Below are 20,324 nucleotides of genomic sequence, written 5' to 3'. Positions count from 1 at the left end.
TCAGAACATGACCTCCTCTGAGCTGCCGTAGTCGCTCTCCACCATGTCCGAGCCGGCGTAGCTACGTCGTCCGGTGTGGCGCGAGTGGCGTGGTGGCTGGGGTGCAGCCTGCCGCGACCGTGGCGGTTGCGGGGCGGCGTCCCGGTAGTCGGCGTAGGAAGGCTGCGCCACACTGAGGCGCATGCCGAGGCGCTGGTAGGTGCCGCCGTCGTTGCCAGTGACGTTGTCCATGCTGCGTGCGTGCTGCGCCGGGTAGTAGCTGATGGCCGTGTACTCGTTGGGGCACTGGTGGCTTGGCAGGGGCAGTCCGTCGGGGCCCAGGAAGTCATCTAGATTCTGGTTGCTGTAGCAGGGTGGGAGGGGGGCTCGACGGTCCCCCCCACCGACGCGATCCAGCGGGAACGGAAAGCCCCCGAAGCGCGAGTTGCGCCTCGAGTTGCGCCGCGAGTCGTGCCGCGAGTCGTGCCGCGAGTCGGTAGACGTTGAAGCTGGGTGGGTGTTCTCCACAATGTCGAACTGCGGGAACTCCTGGACCGCGGGGCGTCCGTAGTAATCTGGGTCGGCCGGGTAGACTGCAGGGGGAAGAGAGAGAGAGAGAAGACAGAGTGTGATTCATTACCATACCCAACACTGCAGGACTCCCCGAAGCACAGCGTCTCTTAGATCTGCTTCTGGCCTGACAACCCTCATTCAGCTGATCAAAGGCTGGTGAATGTGCTGAGTTGAGCCAGGACCCGGGAAGCAGAGTCGCCCCTCGAATGCAAAACCACTAGCACAGCCTCACCATGAGCTAAATGCTAATCTGTTCTATTTCCTTCACCAAACCCCTCGCACATTTCACATTGTTGTCTCTGATTGCACAGCAGATTCTGTCCGAACAGGTCGCAATGTGGTGCTAAGGAGAGCGGCCTGTGGCCCCACGGTGGTCATTTATGAAACTGCTGACCTTGCTCGTTTCGTTGAGAGCCCACAAGTGACCGTGGTTCAGTCAGCTCTCCCGGCCCTGGGAGTTTTCTCCAGGCCTGTGTCTAATAAAAACAAGGTCTCACGGAACATTCTGTATTTGCCGCGAGCGGTTCTGTCCGTCTGGAAGTGCTCTTTGAGAGTTTAATGAGTGTTTAATTTACTGCAGGTCCAGGAAAAGCAAACAGTGACGCAGCTGGGTCATGCATCATTTAAAGCTCGACGCCGCTCAACTGAGCACAGAGAGAATACACTCTTTGGCTTTCGACTGAGCACAGAGGGAATACACTCTAAGGCTTGCTCGACTTAATGTGTGTGTGCCAGTCTATCAACTGCGCAGGTGTTTGGTATGCAACGGAGCAGCCAGAGCGAGGTTGTATTTCAGACTAAGAGCGTAAGATACGATGGGTAGAGGACAAAAGACAGAAAGACAGAGTGAGAGTGTGAGAGTGGAGGAGAGAAAGAGCAGAAGACAAAGAAAAGAGAGAAGGTGAGAAAGTGAGAGGAGAGAGAGAGAGTGAGAGAGAGAGAGAAAGAAAGAGGGAGAGCGACAGACAAAGAAAAAATAAGGGAGGAGAGAGAGAGAGATAGAGCAAGAGACAAAGTAGGAGAGAAGAAGAGATTGATTGGTAGCATTGACATGAAACTTGTTTCTCTGATGATGTTGAGAAACTTTATAAATCGAAATCTCTCTCAGTGTGCGTATGTTGTTTCCACTTAGTCTAACCTTAACTGAAAAAGGACAGAGAATGAAACCCATACATAAATGGTGAAACGGTCCACACCTTCATAGCTGAGTTCCCAGTTGTTGTTTTTGACGATGGACTCGTTGTCTGAGGTGGAGGGAGGGGGCGTGGGCTTCGGGTTGGGGTTGGGGGCCACGCTGCAAACCACCGGCCCCTGCGGCTTGGCGCTGAGCTGCTTCAGCGTGCGGAAGGGACTATGGTCCAGGTCGCTCCTCGAGCCAATCAGAGTGCTCATCTCCATGGGAGGCGTGTGCTCCCCGTCGTCCGCCACCGCCATCATGCTCTTGGTGAGGTGGTGCGCCGGGAAGTAGCCGTTGGAGTCCTGCACACAGATGGGCTTGTGCTGCTTCCGTTTGACGTAGCGCTTACGCGCGTACACGAACGCCGCCACCAGCACGACGAGGGCGAGGATGCCCCCCACGATCTCCACCATCTCCAGGTAGGTGATGCCGCCAGACACCAGGGGCAGCGGGTCGCAGGAGAAGGACCGGTCCGCTCTCTTGCAGTCGAACCCACTGGGACACGGGTTTGGAGAGCACGGGTCCACCAGGTTCTGACACCTAAGCGACAGAAACAAGAGGCAAATAAGTGTTTTTGGGAGCACTAGGAGTATTTTGAAGTGATACAGTAGAGGCGGTTTAGGTATGTGAAACTGAAGTGGTGTTGGTGTAAAATGATCAATTATGCTTTCAGTCCCTCGAAGGAACTGATGTGTACTTGGGATACAGTGCATACATGTGTTTGTGACTATGAGAGAGGGATGTTTGTGTATGCTGTGTGTGTGTGTGTGTGTGTGTGTGTGTGTGTGTGTGTGTGTGGATGTGTGTGTGACTGAGATAGGGATGTTTGTGTATGCTGTGTATGTGTCTGTATGGTGTGTGTGTGTGGATGTGTGTGTGACTGTGAGATAGGGATGTTTGTGTATGCTGTGTATGTGTCTGTATGGTGTGTGTGTGTGTGTGTATGTGTGTGTGACTGTGAGATAGGGATGTTTGTGTATGCTGTGTGTGTGTGTGTGTGTGTGTGTGTGTGAGTGTGTTTGTATGTGTGTGCAAACCTCATTTAATGTGTGTCTGTATGGTGTGTGTGAGGCTGTGAGAGAAGGATGTTTGTGTATGATGTTTATGATTCTGTGAGAGAGGGATGTTTGTGTATGATGTGTATGTGTGTGTATGTGTGTGTGTGTGTGTGTGTGTGTGTGTGTGTGCGAAGCTCACCTGCTCCCCTCGCTGTTCTGGGTGCAGTTGCAGAAGTAGCCTTGCAGCTTTGGCACACACTTGCTGCCGTGTCTGCATGGCTGGGAGGCACAGGGGTTGTCTGCCAGCTCACACCGCGAGCCAAAGAAGGGGCCTGGACAGCTGCAGCGGATGTCTGCCACACACAAATATAGGCCAGTCAGGGATGACTGACACTGACTGCACACACCTCCCAGGGTTTCTCATGGAGGTTAAAGGTGAAAGTTCATGGTTTCTCATGGATGTTAAAGGTGAAAGTTCATGGTTTCTCATGGATGTTAAAGGTGAAAGTTCATGGTTTCTCATGGAGGTTAAAGGTGAAAGTTCATGGTTTCTCATGGAGGTTAAAGGTGAAAGTTCATGGTTTCTCATGGAGGTTAAAGGTGAAAGTTCATGGTTTCTCATGGATGTTAAAGGTGAAAGTTCATGGTTTCTCATGGATGTTAAAGGTGAAAGTTCAATGCAATATCGTATCATGATCCTTTGCTAAAAGGTGATTATGAACATCAGACCCAAATCTGAACCCATGTTAGATATCAAACCTTTATAAAAGATACAAGGTACTTTAAGGTACATAAAAGCTGAAGGTTAATGTTGGTCCTGGTGATATACAGATCTTAAAAAGCAGCATCATGGAGTTTGTGTCTAAAACTAGCAAGCAATAACCTTGCAAGCCACACCAACAGCCTAGTTGGCAATGATAAAAGCTTGTCAACCTGCACTCACATCTTTTGGCAATAGTCTTCTTTGCGATGGCGTGCTGTGAAAGCTTTTCTTACTTTTTCGAGGGGTGTTCCCACCCAAACCACAAAACTACATACACCATTAAGATCGTATCAACAGTGGTTTCTTATGAAAACATTCCTCAAAAAGTGGCAAATTGCTGCACAGTGTTGCTTTGAAAAAAGTGTGAGCTAAAACTGTAAGTGCATTCAGGCACGTGCACAGATAGACCCCTAGTGGTGCTCAAGCACCTGCCCTTTTGCCCTGGATGAAAAAAGTGCCCCTTCTGCAGGAGCCAAATACTTTCTTGATTCATCAATATTCAAGAAAAAAAATGACTCTCTCTGTCAACAATTCCCCCCAAATGTGTTTTGATATCTGACGGGGCAATTATATGAGTTCTTGTGAGAATTTCGCCCGACATGCTCCGCGGCGCTCACAAGCCCCCCACTGCGTCCCTCCCTCCTCCTCCTTCACTTAACGCTCACTAAACGCTCAGGCCTAAGTGATTGATTATTGATTATTATGCACAACATTGATTTATCTAATTTACAAAATGTGCAGCATATTGCAAAGAAAAGAGAGACTCCAAAAGCAGAAGTTCAGGGAACTGCAGCAAGCAGCTCAGGGTAGCAGCTCTTTTTTATCTGGGATCAGGCCATCAACCAGTAAAACAAATGAGGGAGAATCAGTAACCCTACCTGGTCCAGAGGAGCCCATCACAGAGTGTATGACTGAGTTATGTTCAGGAGATCATTTATGTTAGTTTGTTAACAAAAATTAATATCTAAGTTGAAAATATCCTACTCTGTTATTTATTTATTTTTATTATTTTTAATTTCATAAATGATTTTGGCGATGGGTGCCCTTTTTTTGGTTTGAGCACCTGCCCCCCAAAATGTCTGTGCACGTGCCTGAGTGCACTGTTGGAAAACAAACATGTCCTCCACTTAGCCTCACATGTAATGAACCTAGTTAGCATAGCTATTATCAGCTTTGGCAGTCAAAAGGGAGGAATCAAGCGATTGTTATAGGGCCATTGATCCTCTCTGAAATTGGATAAATAGCCTTAATTGAAATCCTCTTGTGGCGTCCTCAACAACCCACTCAAGACACAACGGAGGCTCTGAAAATCGCTATTTCTTGGGCAAGTCTACTTTTATCACAGCTCTGATAAAGTTGGTTTCAGTGCTTTTATTGCAGTCTGTCTGTGTGTCTGTATTTCAAGATGTCACACTTTCGTTTTGCTCATCAGGTTTTTTTGGGGGGGGGGGGGGGGGGTGCTTTACAAAGCCACACAAAGCATTTTTGTCTCCGAGAGAAAGCACAATCCACAAATCACATGGTATTGCGCCATCTGACAATAGTGACTAATGACTACTTTCCTCGAGACGAGAAGGAAAGGGAGAGAATGACGAGATTCCAAATAACACTGAAGCTTATCCCCAAGCCTTTTTTGTCTTGTGTTCTTTCTATAATCCATTATCATATTGTCAGGCAAGCTACCTGCTTCCCGCTGTCATGGTTACGTTCACAGAGCAAAAAGCACACAAACAGACAGCCCAGATATCCCACTGTGACATTTCACAAAGTTTTATCTGGCATGTGCAGCTGCCTGCACAGACTGTCAATGCCATTTATATTTATTTCCATGTCAGGGTTTAAGGCTGTTACAAAACAGGCTGACTAGAATCTGCTAGTATCACATACAGATTTATATACTGCATACATTTAATTTTAGTCAGCATAATGAAAAGTAGCTAAATTACAGTTTTCAATTGATATCAAACTGAAATAAAATTGTAAAAGGATGTCAAATCACACCCCCCAGACTCTGCTTCATGACGGCCCATCCTTGCACATGTTAGTGAAGGGAAAAAAACATGACGTATCCTTAATTGATCCGAATCATCCTTTCAAACACCTGGAATTGAGAAAAGGCCAAATCCACCGCAGTGATTTAAGACACCAATCAAGCACTCACCTCCACCGTCGCCCTCCTCACAGGAGCCTCCGTTCTTACAAGGCTGACTGGCACATCCTCCCTCCGCCGAGCAGCACTTGTAGATCCCGAACACTCGGTTCCCTCCGGCCCCGGAGCTGGACCCAAGCCCGCCGTGCCCCAGCTGGGCCTCGGCTCTCCTCACGGCCTTCCCGTTGAACTCCACTCCCTCCAAGCATCCCCTGAGGCCCTGCGACCCGCGCTCGCGTTGGTGCTGCTCCAGCTGGGCCTCCGATCCAGCAGCAGTGGCCAATAACAGGGCTCCGCGGGGCCTCACCAGTCGGCAGGGTTCCAGGAGCGTGGCGTGGGTGGGCGACGTGTGGCTGTTACCGTCGACGCTGAGCCTCAGGGACGTGCCATTGACGTCCAGGCGGACACGGTGCCAGCGGCCGTCAGACACGCGGTACCCACGCACGTGGAGAGTGCCGGGGAGCTGGTTGCCGCAACCGTACCGGAACCGCAGCTCTCCATCCTCCAGCTGTCGGGGGAATAGGGGAAACTTTAGCGTCTGGTATACTTATTTAAAAAAGATTTTTATTTTAGAAAAGTATACATCATGCAGTCATGATGTTCAGATTTGTAACTGGTCTCTTGAGAGATTCGGGTCACAGTATGTTTGCTTTTATTGATTTTCCGCTGGAGTAGCCAATGGATTATTGGTGGCCTATACTGCAGGAATATATTCCACAGATCATACATCAAGCACAGATCAGATCAGACAAAAATGGATCGAAGATGGGACCTGCATCAATAATGGAACATGGAAATGCAGAAATCAGGAGCACAGAAAAAAGTCACCCTCTGCCAACTTGAGGACTTTTATCTTTTAAATGTACACCTCATGTTTAAAGGCACATGATTTACATGGAAACCTGGCCAACACCTTTAATGCACTGGTAAGGATGTCAAAGATGAGATACTGTCCTTTTCACTGAAGCATTCCATTGTGCCAGAATAAGGACTGGTACCTAGGTGCTTTTAGCTAACTGGTTAGCTACAGTATATCCCCACAGTTATTCAGATGCAAATTAAATGAGGCAGGAGACTTCATTAGGATCAAATTCCCAGATAACACAGATAACATGTGTCTGATGCAGTGTGCATGACTGTTACGGAAAGGAGTGGCATTTAGGTGCTTTCACCTCTCTGGTTAGCTACTGTATAACCCCACAGTTATTCAGATGCAAATTAAATGAGGCAGGACACTTCATTAGGATCAAATTCCCAGATAACACAGATAACATTTGTCTGATGCAGTGTGCATGACTGTTACGGAAAGGAGTGTCATTTAGGTGCTTTCACCTCTCTGGTTAGCTACTGTATAACCCCACTGTTATTCAGTTGCAAATGTTTAGTAAGGCAGGAGACTTACAGTTTTTTACAATCGGATACACACTAAAATCAAAAGTGTAGCACAATTATCAAAACCTTCACTCAAGGAGCAAAACAACGGCTCAGATCTGCACAACTATAAGCTCATTTAAACATCACACTTTTTGCGAAACCATACACACAAGTGGTTTGCAAAGCACTAAACACACTTTTATGCTTTAGACACAGACGTATATCAAGATGACACTTCCTTGCAATTCCAAAACACTGACAGTCAAAATACTACACCATGTGGCAATCGGTTGAACACAGCCATCAGGTGCGCAAACACATGATTGCTTAATTGTAGACACACCAATCAGGTTTAAGCACAATAAAAATGCAGCAGATGAGTTCACCTATCTTGAATCAAAATGGAAGGAATCAGAGCGAGAAGAGTGAAGGTGAGAACCACGGAGGAGGAGGAGGAGGAGGAGAAGGAGAAGGAGAAGGAGAAGGTGAAGGAGAAGCAGAAGAGGCAGAGGCGGTGCCAGAGGTAGAGGTAGAGGCCGAGGTGGAGGGAGAGATAGAGGAAAAGGAAGACCTGAAGCAGGAGAGGCTCAAAGAAGAGGACGAAATTTGACAGATTACATGCGCGCCACACTTGTTGACCATGATATTGCCTGTGATGTGGACGAAACTCTCTGGCCTGATCCAGCTAGGAGGAGGGCTAATGTTTCAAATATTTTCTTTTCTTTTTTTTTTTGGTAATGGATAGAAAGAAATGTTATGTTTTTCCAAAAGCTTGTGTTTTGCAGTTACAGTATGAAAACTGAGACTTGTTTAGTCGTTTTGTTATTGTTCACCATGTTGACCGATTTGGGTGTATGGAGAGAATAAAATACTATTTTCACCAGCATTGGTCTTGTGTAGTGTTTTTACTGTATTGTGTAAATTCACTTTCTCTGTGTACTTCACTTACACTACTCTAATCACTGAGAAGTAGTATTGCTAAAAGTGTTTTAGGTTTATAACAGAAGTGTGTAAGCGGTACAAACATAATTCAGTATATGCAATGTGTGTGTTTCATATGGTAACAAAATATGGTTTTGTTAATTGAGTGTATAGATTTTACAAGAGTGTTTCTTTTTGCAATGGATCTGATGTTTTTGCTCATTGGGTGTGTGGTTGTGCTTATTGTGTGAGGCGATTGAAAAGCAAAACAAAGCAGTCAAAATTGTGTGTATCCGATCGTAAAAAACTGTAAATAGGGTCAAATTCCCCGAAAACACTGTAGTTAGTCCATTTTTGATGCACATCTGTTGTGTCTTCTGCATGTCTTTTTAATTTGTTTATTTATGTTGATCTTGCTAACAATTAATGAAAGGCTATTGGCTCATAAAAGCAATAACTGCTCAAAACCTCACACTCCTTGGCATCCTTATCCAGTTTAGAGGAGTATTTTTAACAAAACTATGGCTTTTCAGCATTATGATGAAATTTGATCTTTATCTTCAATGTGTCTTTTATGAATAAAACCAGATGGAAGTTCGACTACACACCTTTCTTGGTCATGAGTTCTCTGTGAGACAGACAAATAGACCCTGGCATTTTATTGAATTCAGCAGACTCAACTGCCGAAACCCATACACCTCTACTCACATTTGACAGACAAAGTGGCTTAACCCACTTTCCATCCAAGGTTAAACAACATATTCACCTATTGTCTGTGAGTGAATAAGACACTTTTAGCTGACAAGCTTCTGTATAGATCTCCCCATACTCGGGTCAAGCCTTAGGATGCAAGGTCACTCTTTTTCAAAAGACCCATAGAACTTGCATAGGCTCTGGTATTTGTCCTACCAGCTCGTTCTAGCTGATAAATAACAATATATTCATACGTTTCCCCAAGGCCTTGACTGCCTCCTTATCTCCCCTCGTTAAAAATGCATGCATGGCTTGCGCCTGTATTCTCTGAAAATTATCAGGCATAACACTGATGTGCATCGTATCCATTATTAATGCACTCCTCTGTACGCAGGAGGATATACTTTCTTCACGTTTATTTTTCGAGTCGATTTTGGTGTAAGTGTGCGAGTTTGTGTGTGACTTGATTTCTGAAGGGATTACTAAACATAAACTAATCCCCGAGCATAGATTTGTTGCTTATGACAGGTGTTGCATGGGAATGTCTCTGTGTGTGTATGTGTGTGTGTGTGTGTGTGTGTGTTTAAAGAAGAAACGGCTGAAGTTGGCTGGCATTAAAATAGATTAACACATAAACAATATCACACCTTGGGCATGATTAACGATCCTCATGTGCAATTACTGGAAATCCTGTTTTCAGCTGACGCTTCAGAAATGTCCCAACATGAAAGAGAAAGAGAGAGACAAAGACTTGAGGTGTTTCTCATGTCTTTAAGCGTTGAAGACGACGTTAAACAAACGAGCTTCTACCTGATGTGAATTAGGTCCAGTCAAGGGAAAACCGAATTACCGAGATCAATGCGTGACCACTGCATCTAACTTTCTATCTTCTTAACTGTATCTCATCAGAGATCTTGTTCCCCTTAATAATGTTACATCCTGGCTGTCACTTTTCATAAATGCCTGTGCTGGTTAACTGACAAGTCACCTTTTCTTCTGTCTCGCTTGTCTGGGGCGGTTTTGTCCGAAAGGAAGCCATTTCCATTTAAAAGGTAATTACTTAAAGAGTGAATACACACAGGAGGAAGAAAAAAAAGCAGCCAGGACCCAGGAGAGTCAGGTGCGATTGTAATTCACAAGTTTTCGAAGGGATGAATGGAGCTTTTGTGTTAAGTCAGAATATTGACGAGATCTCACAGAGGCCGATGTTCATTTGTAAAGGTGCCACGGTGCAGCACTAGCGAGAGGGGGACATAAATCCTGTCATGTCTCACGTCAAAGTGTGTGTGTGTGTGTGTGTGTGTGTGTGTGTGTGTGTGTGTGTGTGTGAGAGTGAAGCTCGTGTGGAAATGTATGGAGGAGGATTCTTGGAGGACCATGTTTAACCATTCTTTTTGAAGCGCCTCCCTGACATGGAAATGGACTTGTGTGCCAGCACTCACTACCAGGAGATAAAGGCTCACAAAGAGAAAGAGAGGAAGGGGGAGAGAGCGAGGGAGAGAAAGAAAAAGATAAAAAAAATTGTTTCCAGCCACTTACATGGAATATTCTATTATGCTGTATAAATAAGGAGGCTTGTGGGAATAGCGTGGCAGGCATTTGGTGCTGGATGGCTGCTTTATCAAAGCTTGCTCTGAGAATTCTTTATCTGTCTCATAACTTACAATGAGATTGTTATTCCCTTCCGTAAGCCCACTGCATAGTCGCAGAGTCGTGCTCCAACTTAGCTGAAATCCTCCCTTCCCCATAAGCTCCAAAAATATGATGAGGGTCTGGATAATAAAACACACGTGCACACGTACACACCCACCAAAGTACACACGCAACTACACACACACACGCACACAGACGTATGAAACATAACCCCTAGCATGCTAAAGAAAGACCGGACTGAGCGACCAAATCAGCCGCCATAGCACAACCCCTAGAGAGGACACAGAGAATGAGCAGACAGACCAAAGGGTGACTGGAGCGATATCAAATCACCGTCATTTGCTCGAAAATCCCCTCTGGAATGCCCACATCCTGATTATCTGGCTCGCCAAATCCTCCTGTCAAAGGTATTTGAATAAAGAAAATGACTTCAAAAGTCCTTTGCTTCCTGGTGTCACCTGCAGGATGTGTGACTCTAATGATGTACTGTGACACTGAACACAGCACTGTCACAGTCTGTAGCGTGAGGAGCATTTTATGCTGTTTAGTTGTATTTCAGACAAAGATGTGTTTAGAGAAGTTCATTCCGTGGGTTGGAAATGAGTAGGAGTTCATTTTGATTCCAAACAAACCTTCCCCTCCTGTAAGTTTCCTGCATCCTGTGCAGAGCACTTAAAAAAATAAATTAAAAAAAAGCAACATAGACGTTTTTCTGACTTTTAGCGGTTAACCTTCGCCACAACTATTGTTCCACTTAAGACATGAGAACAAGAGACGTTCAACCAGGCCTACCTTTAAGGTTCCCCAGTCCGAGCCATTAGTGGCCATGATGACAGCTTCTCTCTGAGATGTCTTGATACGCAGAGACAGATGGAACCGCTGCACCTGCTCGTCGGCTTGATACAGGTATTTCAGGTAGCCGTGGCCATCAAACTGAATCGCCGAATCTGAAAGGGAGGGCAAAGCATCTCAACACATATGCTAATACACAACTAGTAGTAGACTACTAGAACAGATTCGACATTTACACTAAGTATTCATTAATCAGGTTATGCCGGACCTCGCACACTGCATGCACTCAGTTTCCAGGCCTTGGTAAACAAACAGTAGGATAGCAACAGAAAAGGCTTAGTCAGTCGTTTGGAAGGTTTATGATAAAAACGGAAAATGGCAAATGTTCTTTCCCAACTGTCGCTAAAATTAACGTGCAACAATTGTGAGTTGTGGACGTATTTCTCAAGGATGGCTCTGACATCAAAACAGTCATATCTTAATAGACTAGGCTACTACACTTACGTGGCTAAACAAGGAATGTTGTTAAGCACAATAGATGCAAGCAACTATGACTTATTCATTTTTTTTTTATCCGTTGGGCTGCTGCATGTAAACACAATGAAAACATTTTAAAAAAAAAAACTGAACAGAACTTTCTATTCTGGGCTACTATATAATGTTGGTAACAACAATGTTAAAATATCATCAGTATCATTCATTCATCACCATTGCATCAGGTAAGACAAATTAGTTATCTTCATATCATTAATAGTACTACGTGCTAAGACAACCCCATCATAGTGGTATAGTCTCCTGTATCCAGCTCTGTAGCCTAATTACGAAGCAAGATGATCATATGGAGACACCATATAGGGTCGCTAGACATGTCATTGTAATATCCTGCACGAATTCATAGATTTCAAGGGGGCTCTCTCTCACAGCATTGTTATTGCTGTGGACTGATATAATCAGCGGCCCTCAAGGGCCCCCTTTCAGCTCGAGGCCCCAGACAATTACCTGCTTTGCCTCCCGTGTCCAAACGCCCCATGCATTTCCCCCTCTGCTTATTAAAGACAACAGTGGGCACGTGGCAAATGCACCACAGCTGCCGTTGCGGCTTTGCCAAACTGCTCCCTGCACACACACTGTTAGGATCAATCCGAATGCATTTGAATTTGTGGCATGACTACACCCACTCGCCAAATATGTGATCGAAGATTAATCACACTCCGGAGATAAAACAGTTAGGGATTAACACAGCTCTTCTCCTCTGCGAAGATTTCCAGATTCCCCCATATCCAATATGCATTCCTCGGAAGGGGATTTTTTTTTTTGTCGTTTGGCTTGTCTTGGTGAATACTTTAACGCTTTTTTGCCTTATGCTGGTCAGACTAGTCAAAACAGTATGATAAGTATGTTGGCTCGGGGGGCTCGGGGCAGGGTAACTAACTGTGGCATCTGCCAAGCCAAGAGGAATGCAGACTTCAGAAAAGGAGATAATTATTCCTGTTGGCTCCAGTCTCATCCCCCTTTAATCCCCTTCAGCAGTGTGTGTGTGTGTGTGTGTGTGTGTGTGTGTGTGTGTGTGTGTGTGTGTGTGTGTGTGTGTGTGAGAGAGAGTAAACATTCACAAGTTAAAGATGAGGGGATGAGGGATGAGAGAAGGGAATTGAGGATTCTGAGGGAGTATTGACCACTACTGACTTAATCTACACACAGTTGAGACACACACACACACACAGTTGAGCTTTGTAAAGATTTTGCAACTATCAATCATGGTAGTTTCTTGTGGTATTGGGAGACTGTTGGACTGTTGGAGACTGTTTTTCCCTGGTGAACTCTGAATCTGGTGATGGATGGATGAACTGATAGATAGATGGATGGATGAAGAGTAGTGGATTTTATAGAGTGCTAGGGAACCTTGCATCTGATTCCGGATGGATGGACGGTTGGTAGGTTGGTTGGTTGACCGATTGATTGATTGATTTACTGACAAACACACAGATAGACTGTGGGGAAAAGAAAAGGATTCAAGGACCCTAGTGAGTCTGGCATCCACTCTAAGTTGGATGGATTAATGCATGGATAGATAGATACACACACTTATTGATCCTGAAGGGTTATTAACAAGGGCTGGACTTGGCCGTGGGCGTGCCAGGTACCTACCATTACAGGAGCAGACGCTCTCCCAGTGGTGGTGTGGCGTGATGAAGCCTATTCTGGCCGTGGCGTAGTGGCTAAGCCTCTCCTCGCTCATGAGCACCGCGCTCCGGCATCCCCGCGGGGGGCACCCGGGATCCAGGCAGCCATCATGGTGCAGACGCAGCACGCTCAGACCCAGGTCCTCCTCCGCGTTCGCCACCGCCCCTGCCAGACGCTGGGTCAGCCCGCTCCCTCCTCCTCCTCCTCCTGCTTCGCCCTGTGGTCGCCATAGGAGCAACACGTCCAGGACCAGGGAGTTAGGTTCCTGCTGCAGGCTGGCGATGTGGAGCTCGTGCCTGGGGAGGCTCAGCGCCATGCCCAGGCTTCTCTGCAGGCCTCTCCAGTGGTCGCCCAGGAACTCCTCGGGGGAGAGGCCCGCGAGCCGAAGGCTGAAGCCGCGGTCGAGAGCCCCCTGGCTGGCCGCCCACACGTGCACCCGCACAGCCGCCCAGGCACTGAAGCTCCCGTCGGACACGCTCACGTTCAGCGTGTAGGCGCCGGGCTCCAGGTCCTCCTCGGCCACTACCTTCCCGTCGGAGGAGTCCACGGAGAAGCGGCTGCCTGCGGGGGACACGGACACCAGCTGGAAGGTCAGCACGTCGTGGAGGTCCTGGTCGGAGGCGTGGAGTTTGCCGATGACGCGGCTGGAGAAGGTGGCCTCGGCGGTGGTGATGAAGACCTCGAGAGGAGACACCACCGGAGGGTATTTACTCTGCTCCGTTACGTCAATTCTCACCACGCAGATGGATGACAGAGGGGGGAGGCCACTGTCGGTAACCTGGAGAATTTTTTTTATTTTTTTTGTAAGTGGGAAAATACACAAAAGGGGTAATGTGAAATAAATTCAAATTGAAATAAATCTTAGGTAGGTTCTGTTAACGGTCTGAACTGTTGTCACGCCAGCTGCTGCTCTATGCAAATGTAATTCAAATCCATCTCTCAAAACTCTGCTTCCCTATTACAAGCACTAAATCTGCCTTGTAGTGACTGCAGATAGACATAGTGCACACATTCATGAACAACCAACTATCCATGCACCATATGTTTCCAAATACAAACTTGCAATTAAACTGCCATACATTTTTCATGAATTGTGGAGCGCTCCGGAAAGGCAACATTTCAACATAACAGCCTGAGCATGGTTTTGTAGAGCCCACACATTTTCCACCACAAACTACAGCAAATCTCTCTACATTTTCAGGCTTTCTTTCTTGCTTACGTACTTACATACCATTAGATTACCAGAGCAAATTCCAATAAATTGGCAATAAATACAATTCTGATTCTGATTCATTAATGCTTAGTGGTGGCTTGCATTTACCTGGTGATGTTGGCTGATTGGATTTTATGTTTTCTACAGTGATTTTTGTATAACTCTCTTTCTCTCTCTATCTCTCTCTCTCTTACTCTCTCTAGTATCGTGACAGGCCTGTGAGGGGACAGCCGAGAGGATTTGCTCACTGCTGCGTGTGCTTATAGAGATTGCTGGTTTCCAACACTTCTCTTTCTCTCTCTCTCTCTTTATCTCTCTCTCTCTCTCTCTCTCTCTCTCTCTCTCTCTCTCTTACTCTCGCTGGTTTCCAACTCTTCTCTTTCTCTCTCTCTCTCTTTCTCTCTCTCTCTCTCTCTCTCTTACTCTCGCTGATTTCCAACTCTTCTCTTTCTCTCTCTCTCTCTGTCTTACTCTCTCTTTTTCTCTTTCTCTCTCTCTCTCTCTCTCTCTCTCTCTCTCTCTCTCTTTCTCTCTCTCTCTCTTTCTCTCTCTCGCTCTCTCTCTCTCTCTCTCTCTCTCTGTCTTACTCTCTCTCTTTTTCTCCTCCTGCCTTACCTGCACTTTGAGCAGGTGGTGGGCCTTGGTCTTCTTCTTCAGGGGCCCAGCGAGAGACAGACGGCCCCCCTGGTCGATGTGGAAGCGCCGGTCCTCGTTGCCTGAGACGATGTGGAAGGAGAAGGGATTGCCGTTCTTGGGTGTGTCCCTGTCTGTGACCACCAGCTGTAGCACACTGCTGCCTACTGGCTCTCCCTCCTGTGGGAACACACCAGTTAGAATATATACTATATATACTAAATACTATAATCTATACTATACTATATACTATATATACTATACTAAATACTATACTAAATACTATAATCTATACTATAATCTATACTATACTATATATATATACTATACTAAATACTTAAGCAATAAGCCCCAAGAGGCGGTGGTTTGCGCTGATTTTAGAACAGGTAAGGGGAGTTGTTAGGCACGACGCGAAGCGGAGTGCCATTAAACCCCCTTACCTGTTCTAAAATCAGCGCAAACCACGAACTCGCGGGGCTTATTGCTTTTCTAAAACTGTTACTACAAATATTTGATATGGTTTCATAAATAAAGACAATTCAACTTAAGAAACAATAGTTTAATGATAAACCATCCTTCTTCCGCCACTAAAAATTATAGTTCCTAAATAAATCGTTGCCACGCAACCCTTGAAGCAACGCAACAGCCAGATGGAACCCTGGGTATGAAATGCGCTATATGAATGCCTTGCCATTCGCTGCGCAGTAATATGGAATGTTATCAGGTCAAATTGTAAGGTTATGCTGGGTTTTACAACGGATTTTAGCCAATCACAATCAAGGATTTGAACAATCAGTTTTAGAATATAATCTATACTATACTATATATACAAAGACAGGCACACAAAGACAAATACAACTTGGGCATGTTCCCGAGCTACTCGTATATTCATTTTTGTAATGGCACCTTAGAGCTAAACATGCAAAAATATCCCATCAAACCCTTGCCATTTTTCAGGCAGATGAACGTGTCCGACAGCTCGTGCCCAAAGCAGAGGAGGCCAAGCACATCTCTCTCTCTCTCTCTCTCACACACACACACACACACACACACACACACACACACACACACACACACACACACACACACACACACACACACACACACACACACACACACGTACACACACACACACACACACACCCCTCACAACTCCATAGGAGCAGACACCAGTGGCACAGGTAACTGAAACCAAGTGATCCACTGGCAGATGCGAGTCTAATTGTCATTGCCAACCCTTTTCTCCCTACCTAATCTGTCCAACAACCCCATCCACACACACACACACACACACACACACACACACACACACACACACACACACACACACACACACACACACACACACACACACACACACACACACACACACACACACACACACACACACACACAACACACACACCTCTCAGGCCCCTGCCAAATTGCCCAGGCACATACGCCTTGGGTGGAGGTAAATGGTCTGTAAAAAGTATTTCCAAGTCAGCAGAGTTGGCCCATGTAATCAGTGGAGACGAACCATGTTCCAGAGCACCTCAGTAACCGCCCGAATACACACACACACACACACACACACACACACACACACACACACACACACATGCACGTGCACAAACACACTTATGTACATACACACCCACACACACACACACACACGCACACACACACACACATGCACGTGCACAAACACACTGGTGTACATACACACCCACACACACACACACACACACACACACACACACACACACACACATGCACGTGCACAAACACACTGATGTACATACACACCCACACACACACACACACATGCACGTGCACAAACACACTGGTGTACATACACACCCACACACACACACACACACACACACACACACACACACACACACATGCACGTGCACAAACACACTTATGTACATACACACCCACACACACACACACACATGCACATGCACAAACACACTGGTGTACATACACACCCACACACACACACACACACACACACACACACACACACATGCACGTGCACAAACACACTTATGTACATACACACCCACACACACACACACACACTCACACACACACAAACACACACACACCTACACACACACACACACACACACACACACAGGGAGACCACTGTGCAACAAACAGTGAGTTAGCGAGGGGACTGGAGAGAGAGAGGGGAAGGCTTTCTGTGGTGGGATGACAAGACAAGAGAAGAGAATGAAACCTTAACAGGGTTATGGGTCTGAGGGTGGAGGAGGAGGTGTTGGGGTGGAGGAGAAGGTGGTGTTGGGGTGGAGGAGGTGGTGTTGGGGTGGAGGAGGAGGTGGTGTTGGGGTGGAGGAGGTGGTGTTGGGGTGGAGGAGGTGGTGTTGGGGTGGAGGAGGAGGTGGTGTTGGGGTGGAGGAGGAGGTGGTGTTGGGGGTGTAAAGTGGGTTGTCTTTGCTGGGGCTTTGAAGGAGAGGCCATTTGTACTATTAAACTATTATGTTTGATGAGGGGGAAAGGATTTGTAGGAACAGAGCCGAACGGCTACCTTTGATGTGTGTGTGTGTGTGTTTGTTTGAACATGTGTGTGTGTGTGTGTGTTGAGTGGGCTGAAAGAGAGCTTGTCAGTGTTGTGGATAGGGAGGTTGTCCCAACATGTGATGAGCTTGTGTGTGTGTGTGTGTGTGTGTGTGTGTATGAAAGTGTAGGGAGTGGATCAGTAGAAGAGTAGATGTGTCCCTTCCTTACCTGAAGAGATAGGCTATAGTAAACCTGAGAACGTGTGTGTGTGTGTGTGTGTGTGTGTGTGTGTGTGTGTGTATGTGTGTGTGTGTGGAGGGGGGGTTAAGAGGGAGAGTGCAGATGTGTGTCTTTCTCACCTGAAGCGTGACGTTGTAGTTGACCCGAGAGAACATAGGTGGATTGTCGTTGACGTCCGACACGGTTACCGTCACCTGGACGGCAGAAGACAGAGGAGGGCGTCCATCATCCGTGGCCAGCACAGTCAGCGAATAGTGAGGAATCTGTGGGAGGGAGAGAGACCCAGAGGAGTGAGAGGAGTCAGCGAATAGTGGGGAATCTGTGGGAGGGAGAGAGACCCAGAGGAGTGAGAGGAGTCAAAGCTTGGACAGAGAAAGAGGGCGGCACGAATGATAAAAAACATGTGAGGATGACCTCCAGCCTAAAACTTTACGGCTTAAATCATTAGATTAGATTCTATTTTTAGTCCTTGTGCAGAGTAGAGGTAGAAAGCCAATGAAATTGCAGTTTGTATCTGACCAGTCCGTTGGGCAGTTTTCACCACCCGCTGGAGTGCTTCACTCTCTGATGTGGAGCCATTGCAACACCACACTCATATACAGTTGGTGAGTATGCCCCTTGAGTACAGTATGCCCTTGATGTTACAGCGGTAAAAGTCCACCAGGTACATGGGATGCAGGTGAGCTTTCTTAAGGCTCTGCAGTAAGCAAAGTGGTGCTGTGGTGCCTTTTTGACTAGGATGGAGGAGTTCAGGGACCAGGTGAGATTATTGGATGCCAAAGAATCTAAAGCTTGATACACACTCCACTACAGCTCTGTTGATGTACATTGGGGCGTGTGCATGCCTCCTAGCTCGCCTGAAGTCCACAATGATCTACTAAGGTCTTATGGGTCCTAAGGGCCAGGCTGTTGTCGGCACACCATGTGGCCAGGTGCTGGACCTCGTCCCTGTAGGTCGTCTCGTCATCTTATTTGATCAGGCCTACCACCATGGGGTCGTATGTAAACTTGATTATGGTGTTAGAACCGTGGACAAGAATGCAGTCTTGGGTGAAGAGGGAGTGCAGGAGAGGGCTAAGCACACAGCCTTGTGGCACACCGGTGTTCGGAGTGGAGAGTGGAGGAGATGGTGCCTAACTAAACCGATTGGTGTACCTTTATAGTTGTCAGCCACATTTGTGCAGACGTGATCCAAGGTTTTATGTGCCCTTGTGGGTGCATCAGACATTATGGTCAAATCTTGACGGCACGTAGGTTGCCATTTAAATCCCCAGTAACTACCTCAGCGTTTGCATCTGGTAACTTGCCTGCATATCCTGAGGCAACAATGATGAATGTAGGTAATTACGTGGTAAATAATAGGGTTTACATTTAATACCAGGTGTTCCAGATCAGAAGAGCAACAAGTCGGTGCCCGTTGATTTATTCACATAGATTCATAAACTACCGCCCCTACTTTAACGCGTTGCTGCGGCTCTGTTAGCCCTGAAGGACAGTAGCTACTACCACGTTGTGACGAACATCGTTGGAATAGGAAACAACCCAAAACACTATTTTGCTAAATCTAGCCTGGAAATGTGCATGCACCGCTATCTTTTGTCCAGTCATGTCATGTCAAGGCCATTGAAATTCTTAAGACATGCCTGATGGCCACTGTCATCCTAGGCCTAGAGAATGTCAATCTCCAATCTGATCTCTAACCTGAAGTGCTGCCTTATGGCCTCATGAACTCTTTCTACAAATGTAGCTTCGCCAGTGAGCTCACAATCCGTAACAAATCTGGGATATTTAGAGGACTGTGTAATTCTTCATTTGAATGGCGAGTTTTTAGACAACCAGCAAATCATCTCAACCAAACTGTCAAACATGCGTCAACTAGCACTAGCACTTAGCCTAAACTAACTCCATTGAGCCATAAACATTGGCTGACACTAGCTCTCACATTGACCTCCCATAAACAAACCTCGACCCTTGACCCTTGACCCATAACCCTTAAGCTATCTGTATTGATCATCGTCAAAAGCCTTGACACAGTTTGTGGGACAAAGAAAAGGCCTAAATGATGTTGAACAGAGGTTTTGTGCGAGTGAGTGAGCGAGCGAGCGGCTATGGAAAGAGGGAGTATTGTGTAGACTAATAGATATAGAGAGAAGAGGCAGAGGCTTAGCGAGGCCGTGATGAGGGATGGCAAGAAGAAGGATGGACAAACCAAGATATTAATGTTGTCAGCGGTTAATGCTGAGGATGGGAAAGCCTGCCAAGATAGGTGGGCGGGATGACAAGATGATGCAGACGGCATGCTGTAGAGAGGAAGAGAGTACAGAGAAGTGTACCAAGAAAATGAAAGAAGAAGAAGAAGAAGAAGTAGGTGATGATGATGATGAGGATGGTGATGGTGATGAATAGAGCAGATGACAATAATAATTATGAAGAACATGATGATGTAGATGATGATGATGGTGGTGATGATG

At 46.4% G+C, this 20,324-nt stretch overlaps 1 protein-coding gene across 1 annotated transcript in view; it reads right to left on the bottom strand.

The window, feature by feature from the left end:
- Nucleotides 1-20,324, bottom strand: part of fat2 (FAT atypical cadherin 2) — a gene marked incomplete at both ends in the record, with an annotated part of 55,363 nt that continues 35,039 nt past the window's right edge. The window contains 8 exons of the mRNA XM_080840567.1: nucleotides 1-572; nucleotides 1,749-2,269; nucleotides 2,927-3,080; nucleotides 5,652-6,147; nucleotides 11,073-11,227; nucleotides 13,221-14,034; nucleotides 15,085-15,282; nucleotides 17,973-18,116. Coding sequence (XP_080696693.1) covers nucleotides 1-572; nucleotides 1,749-2,269; nucleotides 2,927-3,080; nucleotides 5,652-6,147; nucleotides 11,073-11,227; nucleotides 13,221-14,034; nucleotides 15,085-15,282; nucleotides 17,973-18,116 — 3,054 coding nt within the window. The remainder of the gene's footprint in view (nucleotides 573-1,748; nucleotides 2,270-2,926; nucleotides 3,081-5,651; nucleotides 6,148-11,072; nucleotides 11,228-13,220; nucleotides 14,035-15,084; nucleotides 15,283-17,972; nucleotides 18,117-20,324) is intronic.

Source organism: Sprattus sprattus (genome assembly GCF_963457725.1).
Source record: "Sprattus sprattus genome assembly, chromosome: 6".
NCBI lineage: Eukaryota > Metazoa > Chordata > Actinopteri > Clupeiformes > Clupeidae > Sprattus > Sprattus sprattus.
The sequence above is the reverse complement of the archived record's forward strand: the minus strand, read 5'-3'. Positions and strand labels throughout refer to the sequence as shown.